Source organism: Canis lupus, chromosome 15 (genome assembly GCF_003254725.2).
Source record: "Canis lupus dingo isolate Sandy chromosome 15, ASM325472v2, whole genome shotgun sequence".
NCBI lineage: Eukaryota > Metazoa > Chordata > Mammalia > Carnivora > Canidae > Canis > Canis lupus.
This window is the reverse complement of record NC_064257.1, coordinates 35,807,669-35,834,170: the sequence shown is the minus strand read 5'-3', so window position 1 is coordinate 35,834,170 and position 26,502 is coordinate 35,807,669. Positions and strand designations below refer to the sequence as shown.

At 43.4% G+C, this 26,502-nt stretch overlaps 1 protein-coding gene across 1 annotated transcript; it reads left to right on the top strand.

Annotated features, from left to right (window-relative positions):
• The first annotated feature begins 1,177 nt into the window (after positions 1-1,177).
• HAL (histidine ammonia-lyase) lies at positions 1,178-24,724 on the top strand. Its single transcript, XM_025439172.3, has 20 exons — positions 1,178-1,448; positions 2,072-2,132; positions 2,238-2,265; positions 2,562-2,636; positions 2,728-2,800; positions 2,898-2,964; positions 3,278-3,315; positions 3,931-4,056; positions 6,698-6,837; positions 8,525-8,572; positions 9,213-9,360; positions 10,090-10,185; positions 10,279-10,337; positions 11,472-11,552; positions 14,118-14,183; positions 14,261-14,426; positions 17,060-17,194; positions 21,026-21,134; positions 21,242-21,311; positions 23,921-24,724. Exons 1-20 carry the CDS (start codon positions 1,202-1,204, stop codon positions 24,059-24,061), a joined length of 1,974 nt encoding a protein of 657 aa, XP_025294957.1. The 5' UTR covers positions 1,178-1,201; the 3' UTR covers positions 24,062-24,724.
• The last annotated feature ends 1,778 nt before the right edge of the window (positions 24,725-26,502 follow it).

Genomic DNA, 26,502 nt, shown 5'->3' with positions numbered 1-26,502 from the left:
GTTAAAACAGTGCCAACATTACTTTGATTCCTTTTTCATGCTTTTCAGAGTACCTTAATCTACCAGTAACGAATTGGGTGCAGGGAGCAGTTAACTGTATTAAAGATGCTTAACTGGATTAGAGATAGCCATGTCTCAAGGTGAAAGAACTTTTTTTTTTTTTTTTTTATGAAAGAGCATTTAGAAGGCAAAATAGGTATACAGAGCATTCAAGTGCAAATGATGTAATCACAAACACTTCCAGAACATTTCCAATGCACCGTGTGCTGCACTAAGGGCTTTAGACATATGAACTCACTTTATCTTCCCTAAGGCCCTTTGAAATAGGCACTAGCATTATCTCCAGCTTAGAGATGAAAACACTGAGACCCCAAAAAAGTCAAATTACTCACCCAGAGGTCACATAGTAAATGGCAGAGCCAGGATCTGATGCCAAGAAGATACTGCCAATACAGCAGTGAGGCAGTTTGCTCCCTTTCCCCTTTGAAAGGGAAACAGAGGCTAATTAATAACTTACTTGCTCAGAGCTAATAGAGTGGAGCTGGAGTCCCACTCTGGCCTGCTGAGCTGTTGACCTCCAAGCCGCAGTAGCTCATTCATCGGTGACCTTTCCTCGTGAGAACCATCCCTGACTTTCGCAGCCTCCCTTTGTGGACAGACAGCTTTAGAAAACCTCAGGGGTGGCAGGCGGCAGTTGCTCAACACATGTTTGCGGAATAAACACAAAAATGAAGATTGCCACACTCCCTGGTGTCACAGTAGGCCAGAAGGTGCCTTTTACAGTTGAGTAATTCCAGATAAAAACAGGAACACGGTGTTTGTAAGCTGCCATCAATGGAGAACACAGAAGCCAGGGGAGGGAGAACTCAGGGACCCCTATGAGAGCCCCCCACCCGCCCAGCAAGTGCCCACAGGCACTGGGACCCGCCACCGGGCCGGGAGAAGCCAGGCCCTCCTGCGAGAGCGCGGGCTGCCCGGCTCACCTGCCGCCCACCTGCCCGCGCATCCCCCTCTCCCGCCCCAGCTCGGCTGCGGAAACCCAAAGGGCCACTGCGCGGCCCTCAATAAATATTTGTCCACTGTGCGGATGAGTAAAGCAGGAGAGGGGCGTGTCTGAAAGTCCCTCCCGCTCCGCTCCTCCCGGCGACCCCACCTCGCGTCGCTCCCAGATAAAGCCCGCGCCGCCCGCGCGGGAGCAGCGATGCCCAGGTACACGGCGCACGTGCGCGGCGAGTGGCTGGCGGTGCCCTGCGGGGACGCGGCGCTCACCGTGGGCTGGCTGGGCCGCGAGGCCATCCGGAGGTACATCAAGAACAAGCCGGACAACGGCGGCTTCGCCTCGGCGGACGACGCGCGCTTCCTCGTGCGCCGGTGCAAGGGCCTGGGCCTGCTGGACAGCGAGGACCCGCTCCACGCGGCCCTGGAGGACAACGAGTTCGTGGAAGTGGGTGAGTGGCCGCGGCCCTCGCTCGGCCCCCGGCAGGTGCGGCTGGCTGCGGGCTCGCACCTGCACCTGCCGCGGCCCAGAGGCCCGAACGCGCCTGCGCCTGGGGGAGGGAGGGACTCCCCCTCTGCCCCCCGCCCCCGGCCCCCCTTTCCAACAAGGCGACAGTCCAGGAATGGGCTGACCTGCCTAGAGGGCGCCTCTGGTAGGCAGCAAAGGCTACCTTCGAACCCAAGACGGCCTGTCTGGATCCCTGGGCAGGGAGACAATCATTTTGAAGACCCTTCTGCCCTTCAGAAGCGCCTGGAAGCCAGGGGCACAGAGGCCTAAGGGGTTCGGATTAAAACAAAATAAAGCCGGGGCTGGAGCTGGGGGTGGGGGTGGGGGTGGGGGTGGGGGCTAGCTCTTGAACTTCTGTATGAAACCCCGCCCACCCCAGACACCTGCGTCTGTGCCTTTTGCTCTCCTCCTCGGCAAAGATGCTAAGGGCCCCCCGAAGTCCTTTTAAAGCAGCCATTTCTCCACACGTGAGAGGGAGTGGAAGAGCCCTTTCTGGGTTTACCAGCAATGCCAAGTGCGGTTCTCCCCGCCATCCCTAAGGGAGCCTCTCTTGTATGCTTGTTTCAGTCATAGAAGGCGATGCCATGTCCCCCGACTTCATCCCATCGCAACCAGAAGGAGTGTACCTGTATCCTTTCCTGCGGGCCGGGGCTGCCCTGGGGGCTCCTCCGCGGGGGGCGGGCGGCCTGGGGCGGTCTCACACTCCCCGGGGTTTTCCTTTACCAGGCGTCAGGTACAGCAAGTACCGGGAGCCTGAAAAGGTAAGCTGCAAGCCACACTCTTTTGGTAAAGAAAATTAAGTCCCCCTCGTTTCAGGAGGGGTAGGGCCAGCCAAATTTATGAGCAAACGGCATCAGGACGCGGCTTTATCCCGCTCTGCGGAGTAGGAAGAGGCATTCTGCTCGCTTCTAGCTTTCTTTACTCAGCGACCTCTTGAGCAAGCGGCCTTTCCCACCAACACACGAATGTTTCAGAGCAGGGGGGAAATCTCTTCCCCACTGTCTTGGCCAAGCAGCCCGGCTGCCCAAGCTCACAGAGGTCCCCTTCTTTTGTGCAGTACATTGCCTTAGATGGGGACAGTCTGACCACAGAGGATCTGGTCAACCTGGGGAAAGGACACTACAAAATAAAGGTACAGGGGAGGGCGGGGAAGGATATCGTCTGGCCTTTTTCACCGCCTATGAAGTTTTCAATGTGCTCTGCTTTGACCGACGTTTTCCTAGCTCACCCCAACTGCTGAAAAGAAGGTGCAAAAATCCAGGGAAGTCATAGAGAGCATCGTGAAAGAAAAAACTGGTATCCTTTTCTCTTTGTCATACAATTCTTGCTATTGAATTTTTTTTTTAATGGTCTGCCTCTAATGGTACAATGTCTGTTTTTACTTTTGTTCTAGTTGTTTATGGTATAACTACAGGTTTTGGGAAATTTGCCAGAACTGTAATTCCTGTCAATAAGCTAGAGTAAGTCTGACCCCCACCCTCCTCAGCAAACACACATTCACATGCCTCCGAGTGTCCCCATCTTTGAGATTACTTTCAACAAGAGAAGTAATTAACATTTGCCCCAATTTCCAGATGAGGAGGATGAGGTTCCTGTTCACTTGCATACAAGCTGGCATTGAAAACACAGGCTTGCTGCTTTCTTCCCTTGCATGCATCCCACTGCCTTTAGTCTGTCTCTCCAAAGAGTCACCTGTTCTTCCCTTCATTTCCCTAGCTGAGGGGACACGTTCACTGCGAGATATCTAAGAGAGGTCTTCCCTTTCTCTTCCAGAGAGCTCCAGGTCAACTTAGTACGTTCACATTCTTCAGGTAAGTCATTTCAAACATTAAGTGACTTATAGATCTTGTTTGATCTGATGAATAAAGTGCAGCATGGCGTGAGGCATCCTGTAACAGCTGTGAATAGCTGGTGCACTCTAAAAACTAGTGCCAATTCTGCTTCAGGGGAGGAAGGGAAGCACAAGGCACCATGCAAGACCACCTTTCAGCTGAATCAGAAAAGGAATGGTCCAAGTTGGAGGGATGGGGTTGGGGCAGGAGCACGTGTACTGCCATGCCAACAGAGTGGTGCATTCAGGGAACGAAGTTAAGGCTGGAATTCAGGGAATGAGTTGATCAGGATGAGGTGAGGTGGGAAGGTCTGTCAAGAATCTAGTCTGGATGGTATTCTAAGGGTGTCAGGTTAGGTGGGGCTCACTGAAGCATTCGAGGGAAGAGAACTGAAAAGGCAAAACTGGGCTTTCACATTTCTCTAGAAGATGGGACTTTCAGAAGCAGGACAGTCAGGAAGGAGAGTGGTCCAACTATCTGAGTCAAGAGGAGAAAGGTGGTAGGAGACTGGACTGAAGTGGAGAAAGATTTGAGAGTTGGAGGTGGGAAAGGTTTTGATTTTTCTAGGAGAAGAATATCAATTCTGTTTCTCAGGTGTCGGGAAACCACTAATCCCTGAAAGATGTCGGATGCTCTTGGCTTTAAGGATCAATGTCTTGGCCAAAGGATACAGTGGCATTTCCCTGGAGACCCTCAAGCGAGTTATCGAAGTATTTAATGGTAATGCCATGGATCTCCAGGCTGACCCTCCATTGAGGCTGGGCATGTACCACAAGTAGATTTGGTTGAAGGCATAGTGAGGAACTAGCAGAGACAAGATGACATAAAATGATGGAGATGAATGGAAATGGGCTTGGTGAGAAGGAGGATGGCTGAGGGGGTGAGGGTGGGGGCAGAGACGCTTACTCCTATGTACCTTCAACTCATTCTTCATCACCCTTTGCTTAGTATTTGGCATCTTTATAGAAGTCTGGAACAAACTCCTTAAGTCTATCCCTAAGCTCAAAGCTAGAGAGAACCTTTAATTCAGTGATGCCCAGATGTGGTTTATAGAAGCTGCAGCCAATCATCTGAGAAACACAACAATTCCTCAATGTCTATCCCAAACACCATTTCAGTAGTTCAGTAGTGGATCACTACGTTTGTATCTTTGGGGTAAATACCCAGTAGTGCAATTGCTGGGTTGTAGGGTAGCTCTATTTTCAACTTTTTGAGGACCTTCCATAATGTTTTCCAGAGTGGCTGCACCAACCTGCATTCCCACCAGCAGTGTACAAAGGTTCTTCATATTACTTTTTTAATGTAAATATGTATATGTTTCCAAACATTCTCCAATAGCTTTTTTTTTCTTCAATAGCTTCTAATGGCTACACACACTCTTTGCTCATATGGAAGTCTCTTAATTCATATTTAGATCATTTATAACTTGTTCCTAGGATCAAAGCTGTAATGAACAACAGCTAGTTCCTGATCTTTAAGATGCATTGTTACAATTTCTAAAAATTTCTTGGTCTGATTAGAACATGCATAGTAAGTGCAAAGGGGGTAGAGGACCAAGGAGGAGGAAAAAGTTAAAGGAATAGATAATCCTTTGGGGATGTGAGTTTCAGATCACCTTCTTTCCATGCAGCCTGGTCTGGATTATTTCTCTATGTACAGGGTTTCCCAACCACCTCCACACAGCAAATCTGAGTATGCCTGGCTAAAATCTGAATGCTTTCCATTGTCCTTAGGATAAAGTCTAAACTTAAAAAAAATATATATTTCCTATGCTGTACCTTTCATCCTCATGACTTACTCATTCCATAACTAGAAAGCCTTTGTCTTCCACTCCCCTTCACCCATTTTGCCTATGCCCCCACCTCTGTCAACCATAATTTTATTCTCCATATTTATGAATCTAATTCTGTTGTTTTTGTTTTAGATTCCACATACGAATGAAATCACCTGGTATTTATCTCTGACTTATTTTATTTAGCATAGTATCCACTGGTTCCATCCATGTTGTCACAAATGGCAAGATCTCATTACTTGTTATAGCTGAGCAATAGTTCACCTCTTTCACCTCTTTCTTATCCATTCATCTATCATTGGATCCTTGGGCTGCTTTCGTATCTGGGCTTTTATAAATAATGCTACAGTAAATATAGGGGTGACATGTATCTTTTTTTCAAATTAGTGTTTTCATTTTCTTTACATGTAACTACCCAGTAGTGGAATTACTGGAGCATATGGTATTTCTATTTTTAATGTTTTGAGATTTCATACTGTTTCCCACAGTGGCTGTACCGACTGGCATTCCCACCAACAGTGCACAACATTCCCCTTTCTCCACTTCCTCATCAACACTTGTTGTTTCTTGAGTTGTTTTATTTTAGCCATTTTGCCAGATGTGAGGCAATAGCCAATTGTGGTTTTGATTTGCATTTCCCTGATGATTAGTAATGCTGAGCATCTTTTTATATGTCTGTTGGCCTTCCGTATGTCTTCTTTGAAAAAATGTCTATTCAGGTCCTCTGCCCATTTTTTAATTGGATTATTTGGTGTTGAGTTCTTTAAGTTCTTTATATATTTTGGATTCTGACCCCCTTATCACACATATCATTTGCAAACATCTCCCATTCAGTAGGCTGTCTTTTCCTTTTGTTGATGACTTCCTTTGTTGTATAAAATATTTTATTTGGGTATAGTCCCAATAGTTTATTTTTGCTTTTGCTTCCGTTGCCTGAGGAGCCATGTCTACAAAAATGTTGCTAAGGCCAAGATTAGTGATTACTGCTTATGTTTTCTTCTAGGAGCTTTATGGTTTTGGGTCTTACATTTGTGTCCTTAGTCCATTTTGAGGTAATTTTTATATATGGTGTGAGAAAGTGGTCTAGGTTTTCCAGCACCTTTTATTGACAAGACTGTTTTCCCCATTGTATATTCTTATGTTCTCTGCTATAGATTTATCAACCATTTAGGCATAGGCCATTATTTCTGGGTTCTCTGTTCTGTTGCATTGATCTATATATCTGTTTCTATGCCAGCACCATACTGTTTTGATTACTACAGCTTTGTAGTGTATCTTGAAATCTGAGATTGTGATATCTCCAGCTTTGTTCTTCTTTCTCAAGGTTGCTTTGGCTGGTGCTCCTTCCTGCTTATCCCTTCTTATTCCCCTCTGCCTTTTTTTTTTTTTTTTTTTTTTTAATAGCGGCTCAGCCAGGTCCCTTAAGCATTAGTTAGGCTTGAGGAATTGTCTTTCCCCAGGTATTTGTGCCATAAAGCGATCCTAGCTCCTAAGGGGGAGGGGGGGGAGGTTGGCCTCCCTGGCTGAATGAGGATAGCCAGAAGTAATTGGTGCCTCTTTCTCTCCCAGCCTCCTGCCTGCCCTACGTTCCAGAGAAAGGAACCGTTGGTGCAAGTGGAGACCTTGCTCCACTCTCTCATCTTGCTCTTGGGCTAATTGGAGAAGGGAAGATGTGGTCTCCAAAGAGTGGCTGGGCTGACGCTAAATACGTAAGACTTTAATAACAACTTGTATCCGCAGTAATTTCCCCAGGCTGGACGCCAGCTGCTCTGGCATGCTTTGTAGCACTGAATCCTTACGGCAGCCTGGGGATGGAGCCACCGTTATCCCTGTTTTGTAGATGAAAACTGGAGCTTACAAGTCAACCTAGGTAAGGCTCTTAGCTTCCATACATTACCCTCAGGCTTCTGGAACTCGATGGTCACCTTGGAGAAAAGGTACAGTGGCCAGTGTTAACCCCAGCAATTTATTCTTCAGCTAAAACTATTCCAGGGCTTATCTAGGAGACCTCACACTGTTGTGGGTTTATTTAGTCTCTGGTCTCACAGGACAGAGCTGTGGATCATAGCACTGACTGTATGGCCTCTGGAAAGCAGGCTCCTTCTCCCTCCCAGCTCCTACCCCAATGGCTAATCAGAAGGGCTTGTTCATCCATCTCCAGATTCCATCGGAGCAGCCCAAAGAATTATTTGAAGTGTTAGCTCAGATCAATTGCTGAGATCCCTCAGTGAAGGGGCAGAGGACCAAGGAGGAGAAGTTAAGGGAACAGATAATCCTTAGGCGGATATAGGTTCCAGATCACTTTTCTTCTCTAGAACTTGATCTTTATTTCTTGGTGCAGGGTGTTTGCTCAGCCACCTTCCCACAGCAAATTTGAGTGTGCCTGGCTGAAGCCTGTAATGCTTGCCATTGTCCTTAGAATAAAGTTTAAGTGATTTGTGAGAGTCTTGGTCTAATGCCTCCTCCTAGGTTCTACGTTACAGGAGCTGGAGCTTCCTTACAGCTGGAATGTGCTGTGTCTGGGACAGAGGGACCACCCCAGGCTCATTCTTCTCTTCCCCACTCACTCCTCCTCCTCCTGCTCCTCCTGCTCAGAAGTCCTCTGGGAAGCTTCCCTCTCTGTCCTTCAGGTTCTCCTCCCTGGCCCCTCCTTTGTGCTCTTCCAGCATCTTATCTGCTCATTTGCCTGCAAACCCCACACACTCCCTACTTCCTAGAACACTTACGATATTCTTAAATCTGTAATTGTCTGTAATTGCCCCTGAGCTAAACTGTCTCAATTTTCCTAGGCCAGCCCTGGTCCAACACCCAGGACAGAGTGGTGTGTAATGAGTATGCTAATAAGCTTGTGAAATGGACATGGTGAATGGTGCTGACTCTGTCTTCCTTCTTCCCTAAAGGGACCTTAATGTAATGACTGTTCCACTTCTTTTATTTCAGGGGAAGATTATTCTGCCAGTGTTTAGCTAAGTAGGATGAGGGTGGAGGAGTTTTTAGGTCAAGCTCTGGAGGCAGAGAATTGTGGACAGTCAGGAACCCAGCCTCAGTACAGTATGAAGTGCCCATATGTGCTCAGAAAGCAGCAGGAGAAAAAGTGAGTCACTAAGGTAGACGTTGAATACAAAGGACCTAGGAACCAACATCCAGGGTTACTTCTGTAAATGCTAGAGCCCCTTATTTAAGTACAAAAATTATGTGAAATGTAAGTCTACTTTTAGACTAAAGAACAGAACTAGAGCGTAGACCAGAGTCGATGAACAGAATCAATTCACATAGGTCTAACTTTTTATAAAACAGATCTTTAGGCTGAAGGATATTTTACTGATTCCTTATGAAATTGGAAATAGATCGGTATTTCATTGATATCCATTTTTTATCTTTTTAACCATTCTGCAGGTCCTGGAAGCTCATGGATTGAAACCAGTTGTTTTGAAACCAAAAGAGGTAAACAGATCAAGGAAAATTTACTCATTTTAATAAGGCTTTATTTGTATATTATTTTCAGTCTTAAGATCAGTCTCTTGGGTTTCTTAAATGTGGCTTTCATGTTTGTTAAAAAGTTTGTCACTGAAGAAAGCACTCCTCCACAAGCATTTAAAAGATTCTTTATGCCATGGATGCTTAGGGGTTCTCTGACCTAAGAACTTAAACTTCAAAGCAGGATCTCTAAAGATACCTCACAGATGCTAGAAATCAAGATTCCTCAGAATGCTCTCAACCAAGAGTCTTGGACCAGAATTTTTATGATATCTCGTCAACACTGATGAGCAGTTAAAGAAAAGCAGCATAATTAGGAGCTATAAAGATTTCATGTGCAGTCTGCACTGGCGGTTCCTGGCTGCCTTGAGAATGGGAATACTTAACAGGTATTCCATTTGCCAGGTTTATACAGCAATTTTGCATAGGATGGAACTTAATCCTCCCACGCTTACATAAGCATTACTGCCCTGCACTTTAGAAAACATAAATAAACACCACTCAGCCGACTGGTCAACTCTCCTCTTATGGAAACAAAAGATATGAAATCAACTTGAACATGGGTTACAATAAATCTAGCAAAGGACTTCCCTCTTCCTTTTCAAAGGGCCTGGCGCTCATCAACGGGACACAGATGATCACGTCCCTGGGCTGTGAAGCCGTGGAGAGAGCCAGTGCTATTGCACGCCAGGCAGACATCGTGGCCGCCCTGACTCTGGAGGTGCTCAAGGGTACTACCAAGGCCTTCGACACTGGTCAGCACAGTTCTTCCACTGGGTTGCTATTCGTCAACTGGAGCAGGTTGGGCGGGTGGGTCTAGGTCTTTAGACATGAGAATGGTGGGAGTGGACGGTAGGGGAAGAAGAAAAAAACCCAAGTGCCTACAGCAGGTCCAGTATTGCCACATCTTCCTCCGAGTTGTGCCACACTTGATCCTTACAATGACCACATTTTACAGACAGATGCTGACTCTAGAGTTTGCCCAGGATTCCGGATCACCCAGGTCTGACTCCCATCAGACTGGGTGCTGTCTTAGGAACCTGTTCACAGGGTTTTAGAAGTAGAGCAGGACTAAAGTTGGTTCCCCTTAGAAAATTGGGAGAGGACAACGATAGAAGTTGCAGCTTACCTGTAAAGTAGTGAATTTGAAAGACTGCCTACCATTATATGTAGTAGGACAGAAAAACTGTCTAGAGATGATATAAAATGATCAAAAATTGGCCGCTGCAGAGCTCCCTTCCATTTGAGCCTAAATCTTTTTAGGGTAGACCCAGGTTCTCAAGTTGAATTCCCAGTGGGCCCAACATATAGTTTGCACTTGGCTATTTAAAGTGGAAGATATACAGTTGGTAAGGGAAATCTTGCTTTTGGGGTAAAGTTTCTAATTGGGAATGGTGGTAAGAACCTCTGGTTCTGAACCATCGATGGTAGTCTGTACTAATGTAAGAATTGCTCTGACTTTTTTTTCCTTCTGTCAAACCTAGACATCCATGCTGTTCGCCCTCATCGTGGGCAAATTGAAGTTGCTTTTCGGTTTCGATCCCTCTTGGACTCAGACCACCACCCATCTGAAATAGCAGGTCTGGGCATGTTTCTGCAAATGAGCTGATGCAGTTTTGTGTTTTGTGGGGAAAAAAAATTGATAACCTGTCCCTTGCCATAACCTTCCACAGAAAGTCACAGGTTCTGTGATCGTGTTCAGGATGCATATACCTTGCGCTGCTGTCCACAGGTAAACAAACAAAAAAATCTTTGCTTATTTCCAACTCGGGGAGGGGGGAACAGAAAAAGAGGAACGTGTGAATAAGTCATGTAATGGTCAATTATAATCCAAATTTCCTTACTGCCTCTTTTAAAAATGATGCATATCCTACTTCTATTTGTCCAGTTACTGCAGACTTTCTATTCTACGTGATAAGCTGTTTGTTTCCTTTGGATTTGCTTTGCTCGCTTCTCTCGTACGGAAGCACAAGAGACAACTTGCTAGGTTGGTTTAGTGCCCTCACTTTTAAAAATGCTTAGTAATAACATCATCCTAACCAGTTAGTGGGACTTAACTGGTTCTCTCTTTTAGGTACAACAAGAACCAGCATGCCATCGAGGTTCGCAGGAAAAGCGAATCATAATTCAAGTGCATATCGTGGTTGTACCTTATCTGCATTTAATAAGCAGATACAAACCATCACAAGTAAATCTGTGAGGCTTAACTTTAGATTTAAAAAAATGCAAAGGACCTGAGTTGGCATGAGGCATTCAGCATTACAAATGTTACAGCTCCACTTGATGGGATGAGCACTAGGTGTTATGCTATATGTTGGCAAATTGAACTCCAATTAAAAAAAAAAAATGTTGGGATCCCTGGGTGGCGCAGCGGTTTGGCGCCTGCCTTTGGCCCAGGGCGCGATCCTGGAGACCCGGAATCAAATCCCACGTCGGGCTCCCGGTGCATGGAGCCTGCTTCTCCCTCTGCCTGTGTCTCTGCCTCTCTCTCTCTCTGACTATCATAAATAAATAAAAATTAAAAAAAAAATGTTACAGCTCATTTGTATATGGCAATTAATCAGATGAGAGATTAATATACTTCTCAAGAATGAAACAATATTTCATCTTGTGCCCATTGCTAGTCTAGAGTGTAATCGAGAGTCCTCCCTGGAGTAAATACCCTCATTTCCTTTTACTCAGCAAGTTCCATTCTAGCCAGTTGATTGAAAATGTCTATGGCAAAATATTGCTAAATTATCCGTACAGCACAAATAAATCCCAGTTTAAAACATCCTTGCTATTCTAATACAAATATCAGACTCTACATAACAGACACCATTATTAGTGTTTTCAATGTACTCACTCATCTGATCTTATATTTTAGGTCCACGGTGTGGTGAATGACACGATAGCATTTGTGAAGAACATCATTACCACAGAACTTAATAGTGCAACAGATAATCCTGTATCTTTTGACTGCTTCCTAAGCCAGAATTATAGAATTCCAGCTGGTAATCTTTAGATCTGCTAAAGTGATTGTTTTGTATAGCATCTTCATTCTGTCACTCTGTTTCATAGACTAAATACCTGAGGTTCAGAGGTTAAGTGACTCTCTCTAGATTTGAGCTGGTAAGTGACAGAGGCAGATCTGTGAACCTGACTTCACTTCAGAGTCTAACACACGGTGCTTTCCATATGGACCCATTAAAGGCTAAAGGGTGTCTTCCCAGCATTGGCTGAGACAGTTCATGAAAACATTTGCCCCAAGAGCCAGGGCTGAGATTGCTGATAGAGGATGAAGACCCATGTCACAAATGTGATTGTGGGGACCCTGGGTAGCTTGGCATTTATGCAAGCCTTCCTGGCTCCGGGGATACCTTAAATGGAAGGCAATTTGTTGACATTTACCAAAGTATTGCCCCAAGAGTTATGGCTTTCCTCATCTCAGGTTTTTATTTTTGGTGCGGACTTTACTCCAATCAGGGTTTCCAAATTTTATGAAGAATAGTAAGAATCCTTCCATTTCTCAAAGATGAAACCCTTCTTTTCTTCATGGTGTAGGTATTGTAGAGCCAAATTCTTTTTGCTTTGGAATGTTCTTTGATGGTATAGTTCCTAGATGTTGATGTGGTCAGTCCAGGGTCACACTGGCAAAGTCTTCACAGAGATACTTGATATTGCCTTTGAAGACCACCCAGGCCCTTAGGAATATATTTTTCCTATCCCACGTCTGCCTCAGTTCTTTTTTTAAAATGTGTTTATTCATGAGACACACATAGAGGCAGAGACATAGGCAGAGGGAGAAGTGGGCTTCCTGTGGGGAGCCTGATGAGGGACTTGATCCCAGGACCTCAGGATCACGACCTGAGCCGAAGGCAGACGCTCAACCACTGAGCCACCCAGATACCCCTGTCTCAGTTCTTAACACTGGAGAAAGTGCTGAGTTAACAACCCTGAAAGCCTTTCACAGCTTAGGTAAGCAGACAGGTTTCACAGCAAATCTTCCTGTGTAAGATTTATCACAGGATGTTTCCAGTGTGGTTTCTCTGACAAGCTTACTTCAGGATGTGTGTTTTATGTCCTCAATGTCAGATTGTTCTACAGTGAAGTCAGACCCACACTAAATGATTCTCAACTCACTTACCTCAACACCACTCTACCCCCCAAAACAGAATAGCGCTTTCATGAAGACTATGTAAGTCTATCAGTTCTTGTAGAGGAGAGGTATCCATTCTACACTTCCATAATTTAGACTTGAGAAGGTATTTTAAAGAATAAAAACAAAGAATTACCACTAAATTACTGGATATGAGAGAGGGATATTTCCTTACTAAATTCTTCTCCCACCACTTACTGCAGCAAAAATTTCAGCCGAAAGTACTTTCCTTTCTCAATTAAAGATTCTTAATTATTGATGAATTTCCATAAGGTAATATTTGGGAATTTTCTTGCAATACTGGTATTAGTTGAAAGAATATTATTCTTAATTTTTCAATTGTAGATACAGAGCACCTATTAACACAGTTGCTCAATGCTATGGATGCTAAATTCTAATTGCTATAATCTGATAACCAACAAACAAATTTGGAACTGGAGAAAAATCAAACATGCTGAAGTCCTAAGTAGGTGCAGAGATTACTTGCTATAAGGGTTCAAAGAAAAAAAAAAAAGGGGTTCAAAGAATGAAGAGAAGACTAGGGCCTGTGACTGGGGGTGGGTTGGTGGAGAAGAGCCAGCACTGGGCCTAACAGGCTCACAGTTTTATGCATAGAAAAGGTAACTCCCAACTTGACTAAGTTAATGTAATACATGCATCTCCAGCTCTTTGGAAGTCAGAATCTTTCTCACACAGAGTGAGTTCCTAGTTGATAGAAATAAATATTCTCTAGTCCAGTAGATGTAAGTCAGCTCTTTGGAAGGGTTGTTATTGCATTTGTCTGGGTGCCTATTGGTTTAAGTGAAGTGCGTGATAGAATGGAATAATCTTTGAGGGCATTAATATGCGGTGAGTCTAAGTTGCTCCTACTTAGATGGGTTTGCAACAGCCTATTGGCCACCATTTGCTATGAATGTTGCTACAGGATCACTGAGTAGAGAGTTTGAAAGTCTTTCAAGAATTGATTGTTCCTGATAATTTGGTGGTTGCTCCTCAGCAAAGTCTTCCATTCAGCAAATTCTTCTACGGAAGGCAAGCTCACATAGTCCACTGAAAAAATAGAACTAGTGTCCTGATCTCTGTTCTTAATTTTAGATATATACTTTTTGAGGGAAAGTGCTAATCATCAAATAACTATAGTTATGGTGTTTGAGAATCTCTAATTTCAGAAAGAAAAGTTTCCTGTTCCATGTTTCTTTGGCCCCCAATTAGGTGTACATCATTCATCTTTAAGGTTTTGGGTATTTGTTTTGTTGTTTTTGCTTTTGCATCCATTCATGTCAACAACTGCTTGTAGAAGGACTCTCCTTCCCTCCACCCATATTTGTACAAGAGCTACCAGTGTTAAAAATTAGCCTTAACCTGTTTTGCAAGATGGTTTTTGCCAGCAGAGGAGAGACTATTTCTGGAGGAAACTTCCATGGTGAATACCCAGCCAAAGTAAGCTTTTTAGAATTGCTCCTAACCCTGAAAGCATAATCCAATTTAAACCAACTGAACTGAGATGCTCTTTCTAGGCTCTAGACTATTTGGCCATTGGAATCCATGAACTTGCTGCGATTAGTGAAAGAAGAATAGAAAGGCTCTGTAATCCCTCCCTCAGTGAGCTGCCTGCCTTCCTGGTGGCTGAAGGTGGCCTGAACTCTGGGTTCATGATTGCACATTGCACAGCCGCAGCACTCGGTAAGAATACTGCCCCTTGCCCAGAGCCCAAGTCTGTCCATTTCATCTGAAAGTGTCAAATTTTGTCCTTGAATTCCATCTTTGTCCCCACCTCTTTCGCATCCCACCTGTCTTGGTAGAAATGCAGAAGGAAGTCTCTTTAACATTTTTTTAGAAAAAAACTAAATAAAACGTAAACAAAGCTATACGAAAACACAATAATACCCTAATGACTTTGTGAATAATGAGGTTTCCACAATTTCTCTGTAGAAAGCAATTTGACATCACACAGGAACTTCACCTTTGTAGCTTTTTCCCAAATCCCAATTTGAAGACTTTCAGAAGGAAAAAAGACAAAGATATCTATAATTAATGGCAAAACTTGAACTGACCTGAATGATTAAACTCTGGGTACATTCTATTAGACATACCAAACACTGAAAACATAAAGATGTGATTACAATATGCAAAAACGCAGGGTGGCTGGGTGGCTCAGGTCATGATCCAGGAGTTCAAGCCCCACCTCAGGCTCCCTGCTCAGTGGGGAGTCTGCTTCTCCCTCTCTCGCTGGCTCCCTCTCAGCTTGTGTTTTCTCTCTCTCTCTTTCTCTCAAATAAATAAATTCTCTTAAAAAAATAATATGCAAAAATGCTCATAAGAAGATGCCCTCCAGGAAAACTGAGCTTCAGTATAGCTGATTTCTGACTCAAAACTGTAAGTAACACATTAGAACAGGGTTCAGTACAAAGAACATGCCAAGGGCTTCATTTATATTTGCTCACTTAATGGTCACAACAATGCCAAGAGGCGTGCACTATTATTACCTCCATTGTACAGAGGAAAACCTGAAGATCTGAGACCTTAGGTGACTTACCCTGGACAACTAGTAAGTAGAACTGAATTCAAACCCAGGCATTTTTGTTCTCAAATCTGTGCTCTTACTTCAAATAATGTGAATCTCATTTTAATCAGTACTTAATCCTAAAACATGATTGCCAAATTTAACAAATAGAAATGCAGGGTTTCCATTTAAATTTGAATTATTCAGGACATAAGTACAAAAAAATCATTTGTTTTTCTCTGAAATTCAGAGTTAACTAAACATTCTGTATTTTTTCGGGCAAACCTACCCAAGAGGCAAGAGAGCATGTGGTTAAGAGCATAGACTCTAGGTTCGAATTCCAACTCTGCCATTTATCAGAGGTGTGATATGGAGCAAGTTTCCTATCACTCTCAGTTTACTCCTCTGCAAAATGGGGGGGTAATAAATTTACCTAAGGGGACTGATTTGAGGATTAGATGAATTAATGCATATAAAGCCTTAGAACTGTGCCTGGCCATGTTGTGTAAGCACAAAGTAAATATTAGTTGCTATTAATATTACTCCTAACCCCTTCCTCACCAAAGCCTCACATGGAAACTCAACACAACCAAAAGGAATTCATTGTGTCCTCTATCCAGTATATTCTAATTGCTCACTTACCTCCTTATTAAAATACTCCTTTCAAGGGCAGTGACTTCTCACATTAACAGATCTAGATCTAGAAAACAACAGGGACTTTGGAAAGCCTCGTTTGAATGTGTTTTCCTTCCCTAAACTGCCTATTGAAGTTGTGCACCTTGGTTTCATTAGAAGGAAATGAATAGTTTTCTTTCCCAGGGCCAAGTAACTTCTCTTTCAGAACGAGCCTCACCACAGACCACTTATCCATATAAGCAGGCTTAGGGTCCTGGGACCTGGGACTTGCAGCACTTGAAACCTGGAAAGGCCTGGGCAGACCAGGATGAGCTGACCGCCTGGTCTACATCGCTAGATTATCTCGGGATCCTTTATAGTACAGAGGGCAACTGAAGTCTCACCCAGCCGCCTTCAGGGGCAAAAATGTAGGGGAGAAAACTCTCCCCTGGTTTCTGGGGCAGGAGGAGGAGCCCGGTAATCTAGGTCCTCCTTACTTAATGTGTTGTCCTCAAGCCAAGAATCTGGCCATCAGTTGATAGTTTGTTAGAACAGCAGAATCTCAGGCCCCACTCGAAACTCGACATTTGCATTTTGACAAGATGGGAGTGACTCATAGGCGCAATAAAGTTGGAGACACCAATCTAGGCCATCTCTAGAATTTCCCCCTCCTCCCCAAGATACGTCTGGCAGTCATGGAGTCTTTGCTCAAACCCAGTACAACCACTTGTGTCATCACTGGACAGTCTGAGCCGTAAAATCTCCTTGCTCAAGATCTGTGGGTCCAGTCTCCATCCTTAGATACCACCCTGAATTCTAATGCCTCCTCTGCTGATACAACCAGTCCAGTTGTTCTTGAGTACTTGGAAAAGCTCACCATGTCTTTTTTACCTAGCCTCCCTGGCATGCTAAATGCTTCCAGTGTTTTCCACTGGTCTTTGTAATAGGGTTTGTAATAAGGTTTCTATCTGGTCTTAGCACACTCACTAGTCCTTCCTTTTCATTTTGATACAAACCCAACCTGCTTCCTCTTCCCAAAATAATTTTAGACTATCCAGTGCTTCGATAACAACCAAGAGCTTCTAGAGGGGATACTCCACAATGTTGAGCACATTGAGCAGCCAACATGGCAATTTTTCCTATTTCTAATATGAAAATGAGCATACTAGCATATTCAACTTGCATTGGCCTCTTGCAGTTTCTGAGAACAAGGCTCTGTGCCATCCCTCGTCTGTGGACTCTCTCTCCACTAGCGCTGCCACAGAGGACCATGTCTCCATGGGAGGATGGGCAGCAAGGAAGGCCCTTCGGGTCATCGAGCATGTGGAACAAGGTAAACCCGGCCAGTCTGGGATGGCAGGCCTCACTGATAAACTACAACATGTGTGATCCTCAATGTAGGATCCCTACCAGCAGCATCAGCATCACCTGGGAACTTGTTAGGAGGGCAGATTCTTAGGCCCGGCCCCCAACCTGCTAACTAAATCAGAAACTCAAGGGAAGAGAACAGAACAATATGGGTTTAACAAGTCTTCCAGGTGACTCTGAGGCTCACTGAAATTTAAGAACCACACCTGCTGTCAAATAAGTGTCACGGTTGGCTTAATTTTTTAAACAATTGAAAACATATTCATAGGTGGAGAGATTAGTACCACAACCCCCTTTATACCTAACTCTGACTCAACAGCACATTTGCTTCATTTTTTTCCTTTTCTCAAAGTATGTTTTTTTTTTTTAAGATTTTATTTATTTATTCATGAGAGACACAGAGAGAGAGAGAGGCAGAGACACAGGCAGTGGGAGAAGCAGGCTCCATGCAGGGAGCCTGACATGGGACTCCATCCTAGGTCTCCAGGATCGCGCCCTGGGCTGAAAGTGGTGCTAAACCGCTGAGCCACCCGGGCTGCCCTCAAAGTATTTTCAAGCGAATCCCATCACATTATTTTCTTCCTGCATATTTTATCCCTTAAATATGAATGCTTTTTTATCCACCATGATTCCGTTATCATATCCAACAAAAAATCAAGTCTCAGTATCACTGTTGAGTACATATTCAAAATTTCCCAATTATTTCAGTGTCTTCATAGTGGCCTTGTTCAAATCTGAATTCAAGGCCCACATTTTAAATTTGGTGGTCAAGATTTTAAGCTTCTTTTCATCCAGAACAGCCCCCTCTCCTTTTTTTCTTCATGCCATTGACTAGTTAAAAAAACATGTCAGTCTTCTATTAGAGACTGACATTCTGGATTTACCTGTTAGCCTCCTTGTGGTGTTACTTTTAACTTTTAATCTGCATGTTATCTTTGTTCCCTGTGTTTCCTGTATGCTGCGGGAGGCTTAACAAGATTCAAATCCATACCTTTTGGTAGATAGTTTCTAGGGTGGAGCCGTGTTAGACCAACCTCTCCCTGCCTCCTTAATTACTACTTGTTTTGTTATTTTTTTAAAGAGGAATTGCCTTCCTTTAGGCATTGTTATCTAAGCTCCTAAATTTTCCCAACTGTATTGGAAGCTGTGGGATGACAAAAGAGTATCACTACAATAATTCCCCCCTTATCCATGGAGGAGGGGGAATGTTCCAAGACCCCTGGTGGATGACTAACACCATGGGTAGTACCAAGCCCTATGTATACCATGTTTTTTCCTATACGTACATACCTATAATAGTTTAATTTATAAATCAAGCACAGTAAGAGATTAGCAAGAATAATTAATCAAATAGAACAATTATAACAATATATTGAAATAAAAGTTATGTGAATGTGAACTCTCTCAAAATACCTTATTGTGCTTTACTCACCCTCTTGTGACGATGTGCGATGACAAAATGCCTACAGGGCGAGATGAAGTGAGGGGAATACCGCAGGTGTTGTGAAGTAGCATTAGGCTACTATTGACCTCCTGATGATTGGACAGGAGGAGGAATCTGACAAATCATCAGAAGGATTACCTGCTTCCAGAATGTGGTTGACTTCGGGCCACCGAAACAGCAGAAAGCAAAACAGCAGATAAGCAAGGACTACAGTATTTTAAGACAAATGTGGGAGAGTTAAGTGCTCTTCTTATTGAGATATAATTTACATACCCTACAACCACCCATTTGCATTGTACACTTCAGTTGTTATTAGTATATTCACAGAGTTGTGCAATCACTACCGCAAATCAATTTTAGAACAATTTCATCCCAAAAAGAACCCTTGTATCCTTTACCTATCACTCTCACATTCTCACCTGGCCCCCAGGCTCAGGCACCCATTGATATACTTTCTCTCTCTCTGGATTTGCCTGTTCTGGACACTTCACATACACGGCATACAACACATGGGCTTTTGTAATGGCTCAGTCAGCACAATCAATGTGTTCAAGTTTCTTCCACACTGTAGCATGTGTCAGCACTTCATTCCTTTCTCTGGCTGGATAATATTCCATTGTATGGATATACCACATTTTGTTTACCCATTCATCAGGTGAGGGATATTTGGGTTTTGTCCACTTTTTGGCTAATATAAATACTGCTGCTGTGGACATTTGTGTACAAGTTTTTGTGCAGACATATGTTTTCATTTCTCGAGAGTGGAATTGCTGAGTCATATGGTAGCTTATGATCATCTTGTTGAGGAACTGCCACACTATTTTCCAAAGTGGCTGTGCCATGTCACTTTCTTACCAGCAGTGTTTGAGAGCTGATTTGTCCACATCCTCACCAACACTTGTTATTATCTGCCTACCATGGTGTGATCCTAATGTCCGCATTGAGCATGTTACTCTGGCCAAAAGCCTAAAGAGTCACTCTTGTCAGTTCTCAGATCTTCTATCTAGTTCATCAGCAAATCAACCTTACCATCAAAAGACACGAGATCATGGCTCTGTCAGCACCTTTTGATTGGTCTCCTTTGTTTTCATTACTGTTCTTCTACGGGCACCACATACAACAACCAGTGCATGGTCCTTAAAATGTCATTTTGACTACACCATGTTCCTGATGAAAATTTACCAGTTACTTCCTAGTGCTCAAAACAAAATCCAGCCCGCTTCCTGTAGCCTACAGCAATCACACGTGATCTGGCCTCTGGTTCTCACTGACACCTCTCTCCATTCCATTCTTTACCCTGGAACCACAGTGTTACTCATGCACCTGCCAAGGATACATCCCTACCTCAGTATCTGTGTCCTCACTGGCCCCTCCACCTGCAACACTGCTCTCCCAGGACTTCACATGGTTCACTTCCTCCCTCCATCTTTGTAGCTGTGCAGATTTTATCTCAGATGTCTTCCCTGTCCACCCTATCTAAACTTCTTGAAGTTTCCAATTCCTTATATATAAAGTGAGGGGATTGGACTAGAAGATGTGAAGTTTCTTCCAGGTCCAAAATAGATTCTACTACTTCATCTGCTCCCACTGTGACCTGTCTACTCACCAGAGTTTGTAGTGTGCTTCATAAATTTTAAGAAGTCAAATGTTTTTAATACTCCATTTCAGTTGACCCCTAAATGGTTTGATCAACTTGAAGCTTCTAAAGTATTTTCTTGGCAAATAATGGAATCCAAAGGTAGAGAAATTTAGGTTCCGGTATTCAAAGTTGATCCCAAGGTATCGTACACTTAATAAGAGTTCTTAACTAGGAAAAAAAACTGCATTTTATCAAGAAACCTAAAGTTGGCAAGATACCAATTTCTACAATTTCAGTTTTAGTGGGCTTGGTACAACTTTGAGTCTGAAGGCTTGAAACGAACAAGATCTACCGCAACAAAAGATTCATTTGCTCATTCACTGGCTCCTTCAATCCTATGAAGGTGTATGTGCCAGGAATTTCAGGCCAAAGGAACAGCAAGACTAAAAACCAATTGACATTTACACAAAGGTAGAAATAGGACACACATGTCATCCATCTTGCTCAGATAAAGTAAGGAGAGGACTAATATATTTACCTGGATAGCACTCCCCTTCTTAACATTAAAGATACAGCCAAGGGAGTAGAAAAGCAAATTTAAGATGGTCAATATCAACAGGCCACCAAATACCAAGTTGGCTTCATTCTACCAGTAGACAGAGGACCGACCATCTCTTCATTGGCTAGAGATGGCTTTCAACTTCCATTGAGTTATATCCCCCAAGCACAAAGGCAGTTTTAAACAGCTATACCCTCCACCTTTCTTGTTCCAGTGCTGGCCATTGAGCTTCTTGCAGCCTGCCAAGGAATAGAGTTTCTACGCCCCCTGAGAACAACCACTCCTCTAGAGAAGGTCTATGACCTCGTGCGCTCTGTTGTAAGGTAAAGTCAAATAGGTCCCTGGATGTGACATCATTGCAGAACTGTGAACCCTGGCAGCAGTTAATGTTTGGCTGATGGTTTGATGTGCTTTCTTGCTTTCTCTGTAGGCCCTGGATAAAAGATCGCTTCATGGCTCCAGACATTGAGGCAGCACACAGGCTGCTCGTAGAACAGAAGGCAAGTTGGCCACTTAGCTTACTTCCTAGTTTGGGGTCATTATGGGAAAGCAGAGTGGGAGTGGGGACTGAAGAAATATTCTTATTCTCTTGTCTCCTGTCTATTCCTTGGACATGAACAGAAAAGGAACTTAAGCAACTTCCACAGCAACTAAAAAGCTATTTGATGAACTCTTAAGTGTCCCATATTACACCCAAACACTGACTATCTAGCAATTAGAAACTGAAATGATTTTAAATGGAGTTTGGGATGGGTATTCACGGGGAGAAAATGAGATGAAAGGTTCATGCATCCCCCCCACCAAGAAGATTCTCTTTTGTTCAAAAGTACATTCTCTTTCCGTGATGCTATCCTCACCACCTCCAACTGGTCCAATGACTAACAAAGTCCCAGGTTTTTACTCCAAAGATCTGTTGGTCTGTCTGGTGCTGGGGTGTGTCCTGTCCCATCTCTCTAAGTGAGATACCACTTATTTCCTCTGGCTTCATTGACTGTAGATTTATCTGACAGGAACAGATGCCTCCTAGGCTGACTCATTTTTTAAATATATTTTTTGAGACTTTTGTCATAATTTGTTGGTATCACATTCTCTAGGACTTCTTGATTTCCCCTAGAACCATTGCTCTGCTCTTGGGGAATGATTTTTCCCTTTGATCTTCACACCTGTCATCCCTAAGTATGCCCTACATACACCCTTTGAGGGGAAGCCCCTTGCTTGCTGCCAACTTTGGTTCTCATCAAGAGGTGTATAAGAGGCTAGCCTTTTTATTAATTGAAATATACCTGGCATATAACATTATATTTGTTATAGGAGTATAAAATAATGATTTGATATTTGTATATTTTGCAAAATTATCACCACAATAAGACTAGTTAACATCTGTCACCATACATAGTTATAATTTCTTTCTTCTTATGGTGAGAACTTTTAAGATCTGCTCTTAGTAACTTTCAAATATACAATACAGTATTATTAACTATAGTCACCATGTTGCATAGTCTATCTGTAAGACTTATTTATTTTATAACTAGAGGTTTGTACCTTTTGACCCCCTCTGCCCATATCACTCAAAATCAGCTGCCCATCCCTTGAAAGGCCAATGTTCAAGAGATGAGCTTTGATTGGAAAATAATATGAGCATTATTCAGGTGGCCAGCTACCTGGGGTAAAGGCAGAGTCTTGTCCAAAAGCCCACTTCCAAAAAAAAGGGTGACACCGGGTGGCTCAGAGGTTGAGCATCTGCCTTTGGCCCAGGGTGTGATCCTGGGGTCCTGGGATCGAGTTCCACATCGGGCTCCCTGCATGGAGCCTGCGTCTCCCTCTGCCTGTGTCTCTGCCTCTCTCTCTGTCTCTCATGGAGAAATAAATAAAATCTTTAAAATAACAACAACAAAAGCCCACTTCCAGGTTTCTGCCTGGCCCAGCAATATTTAAAGGGGTTTAATCAGTTAAAGGAGGATAGTGGTCAGTGACATTTCTTGATTACATGCAGACTTGATGTCACCTACAGAGTTATCCTGGTGCTTAGAGGTTGTGCAAGAAGTTCTAGTATTTTGGTGGGTGCCCCCAGGATGGGGGATGGAGCAAGGAGGTCTGGCTTCTTGGTACCCAGAGATGGCATAAGAAACGTTCTGTTTTTTTTCTGCAAAAGAAGACAAGATCTATAGATGTGCAAAGGAAAGTCATTTGTTTCGTGATCTTAAATACGAAAAACGCTTTGCTGAAGATTGCTGGGCTTGTCAGAAAGCCAAGGCGGCTTCAAACAGACTTGCTGGCCTCTGTGGCCTGGGAAATCTCTGGTCCTGCATTCCCAAAGGCCAGAGGTCTGCTGTTATACATCTGTCGGTGGATGCTTAGGTCGCTTCCATGTTCTTCATAACCAATGCTGCATGAATATGGGGGTGCAGGTAGCTTTCCGAGGAAGCTAGCCTTTGAAAGAATACATTTTCTAAGGTAATACAAAAGAATAGGAATCGCTCCTTGATTGTTAGCAGCAAGCTGCTAAAAAGCAACTGTAAATCAAAAACCTTAACTTGAGAAGATGTGATCCTTGAAAGGGAGCAGGTTGGTGGATGGAGGTACATAGGAGACAAGGGTATGAAGCATCGCTCCTCAAACTGTAACGTACGTGCCCATGAACCTCCTGGGGGTCTGATTCCAGGGGATGCCGATGCTGCCTGCCCACAGGCATGTGGCATGGAGAGCCAGCAAATGAGGAAATCCACTGCCCTATTCAAAGCTTGTCTTAGAAAACACATGGTCATACCTTGGGGCGGCTTTCCTTAACTCTGTCCACACTGAATTGTCAGTTTTGTTTGTTTATTTTACTTCAGAAGAACTGCTTTCAGCAGCTGAACACCATGAAGCTTTCTAAAGTCACCACCTTTATGGTGACTTTAGAAAGCTTCTGGACTTTGCATTTTAAAAGCTGTTAATGCAGCCAGAAGCTAATTGATACAGATCATGTGTCAAATGGCTTATAATAAAAGCAAGTAAACAGCTGCTACGTGCCTAGTCAGCAATAGATGTTTTGATCAGATGAAGCTGATGTTTAATGGCATGTGAGGACAGTGGCGTCAACATTTTGACTCTATTTTATCCTTCTCAGGTTTGGGAGGTAGCTGCACCATATATCGAAAAATACAGAATGGAACATATTCCAGAATCCAGACCTGTTTCTCCAACAGCCTTTTCACTGGAATTTCTACATAAGAAATCTACCAAAATCCCAGAGTCTGGGGATCTTTAGAGGGCTTTGTCATGTATTAGCAGATCAGAGGGTACTTGGTTTAATAGTAAAGCACATTATGCTGAAGAAGAGGCCTGAGGACTTTCCTGGGCAGATCAATTCATTGTATTATTCAGTTCTTCTATAAACCTCCTTTGGTTAGGCTGGCGACAGCATTCTAGTCACTTCACTCCAGCACTGTGCTCTTGGTGACTTGGTTTGAGACACAGAAGCTGTTTTCAGATTATCAGAGTTTCCTTTCTTCCTTAACAATATCAACAGGCCACAGGCCACTTCACATTATTTGAACTCAGATTTTGAAATAAATTGGTAGTATTCTTTTCCAAAAACATTAGACTTTTATGAATCTCTCTTTTTTTTCCTCTTTTCTTTTGGTTTGACAAGCTAAGCTCCCCACCAGATGACTTTGGCTGATTGAATTATACCATGATGTGATGCGATAAATGTTCCTTAATAGGCCTTGATAAATAACTTCTTTTAAAGTCATAATTTGTCCTGAAGCTTCTCTTTCTTCTATTAATTGCATCATACCACAGTCAATAGGTCAACAAGAGGTTTTGTGTAAAGGAGGTAAGCAATGAATATAGAGATTGCTGTTGGAGTGGCCCTTATTGATATTTATGAAATAAATATCTCAAAAAAAAATCTCAGATGCTTAAGCTAGAGTTGGAGGTTATTATTACTACTGTCTTACTATGCGTTAGTAGTATATTCACATCCCTGTGATAACCCTGCGTTAAGAAGCCTCCTGTCCCCAAAATAAGAAATCTTATGTTCAGAGTTAACCAACCCCTTCTCTGTAACGGTAATCATTAAAAGGATGAACTATTGACAAAGGTCGATGGGGCCCTGGGACGTGTTACCCAATCTGTTTTTTTCCTCAAAAAATGACAAAGGACCTTCTTGGAAGGCTTAAGTATAATCATCTGGATGAAAGATGGGTCAGATGACCTCTTGGTTTCCCAAGGCTGAGATCTGTGACTTTGCACCCCCTTTTGTGAATGCATGCAAGGCACTCCAGCGCAGGAATCTGAAACCATGACTCTAAAAACTACAGTAGGCCAAAGAAAGACCAGACACACTTGCCAGCCTGCCTGCCCAGCTCCAGCCTAAAATGGGTCCAACAGCATATTTCACAATAGGGTTTTCACTCTTTAGATGGCACCTCGTCCACAGGAAAAGGTGGAGACAGAAATGAAAACTGCTGCCACAGCAATTCAGTGATCGAAAATGTGCCGAGGAGCCTGTTTACCAAAAGGCTGGTCTTGGTGCTGTTCTTTGCTAGAATGTAAACATGCACAGATGTTGGCTAATGTTCTTAGTCAGGAACCCCAGCTGAGCCAGTAAACCCAGAGGTCTGATAGCTGCTCCCCACTCCAGGCTGGGGAGTGCCGGATTCCCATAGGCCTCTCCGGTCTCCCTGGGCACTAGATTAGTGAGTTCTGTGGACAGCTCTGTTAGAAATGGGTTATCACATGCCTCCAAGAGAATTTCAAGGCAAACATAGAATAGAATAAACTACGTCTCGGTTGTCTTATGTTGTCACTATATTCTTAGATTTTTCTAACAGTTTAATTGCACCTCTTTAGGGAATTAATCAAGTTTCTGAAAGCTTTAGTCAATGAATGTTAGCACAAGTGTCTTTAGAGAGTGTGGTTGGTTCAGTTTTCTTTCTCTTTCCCGTGGAGTAGCAGCAAGGGTTAGGGGCATCAGGATTTCCTCCCAGCAGGCTCACCTGGGCTTCTCCTGCTGTCTCAGGGCAGCCAGAGGACAGGCCCCAAAGCATCAGGGCTTTTATACTTCGGCAGTGCCACACTTGCTAATGTCCTGTTGACCAAAGCTAGTCACCCTCTCAAGCCCAAGTCAATCTGGGAGAGTAATACTCAGTGACATTGGCATGTGATCTGCAGTCCATTACTGTAACAATCTACCATGTACATAAAATAAAAATATACATATAACCTGAAAAATTCAGGACTCTTTTCACTACTACTTTATTGTTTTTATTTTTATTTTTTTTTAAAGATTTTATTTACTCATTCATGATAGAGAGAGAGAGGGGCAGAGACACAGGCAGAGGGAGAAGCAGGCTCCATGCAGGGAGCCTGATGCGGGACTCGATCCCAGGACTCCAGGATAACGCCCCGGGCCAAAGGCAGGTGTTAAACCGCTGATCCCCTCATTACTACTTTAAACTTGAGTCTCATTCTGGATCTGGTCACTGGATTATTATCATTTCATTAAACCTTCTGATTATCTCATGAATAGCATGATCATTTTGCATTTTGGGGGTTACTTTGGTTAAAGGTATTAATTTGTTAAATGTAAACATTAAAAACATACCAAAAATCAAAGCCAAGAAATGTGTTTCAGCCCCACAGCATAGGCCTGGTTAGTCACAAGGTGTCACATTCCTTTTGCTTAGTGATTAGTTCAAGAAA

Excerpts from the sequence above, each read along its gene's own strand:
- HAL (XM_025439172.3), top strand. The coding sequence starts at position 1,202 with ATGCCCAGGTACACGGCGCACGTGCGCGGCGAGTGGCTGGCGGTGCCC. Across the intron at positions 2,801-2,897 it reads CATCGTGAAAGAAAAAACTG|TTGTTTATGGTATAACTACA; the intron begins GTATCCTTTTCT and ends CTTTTGTTCTAG. Across the intron at positions 6,838-8,524 it reads GCTGGGCTGACGCTAAATAC|GTCCTGGAAGCTCATGGATT; the intron begins GTAAGACTTTAA and ends ACCATTCTGCAG.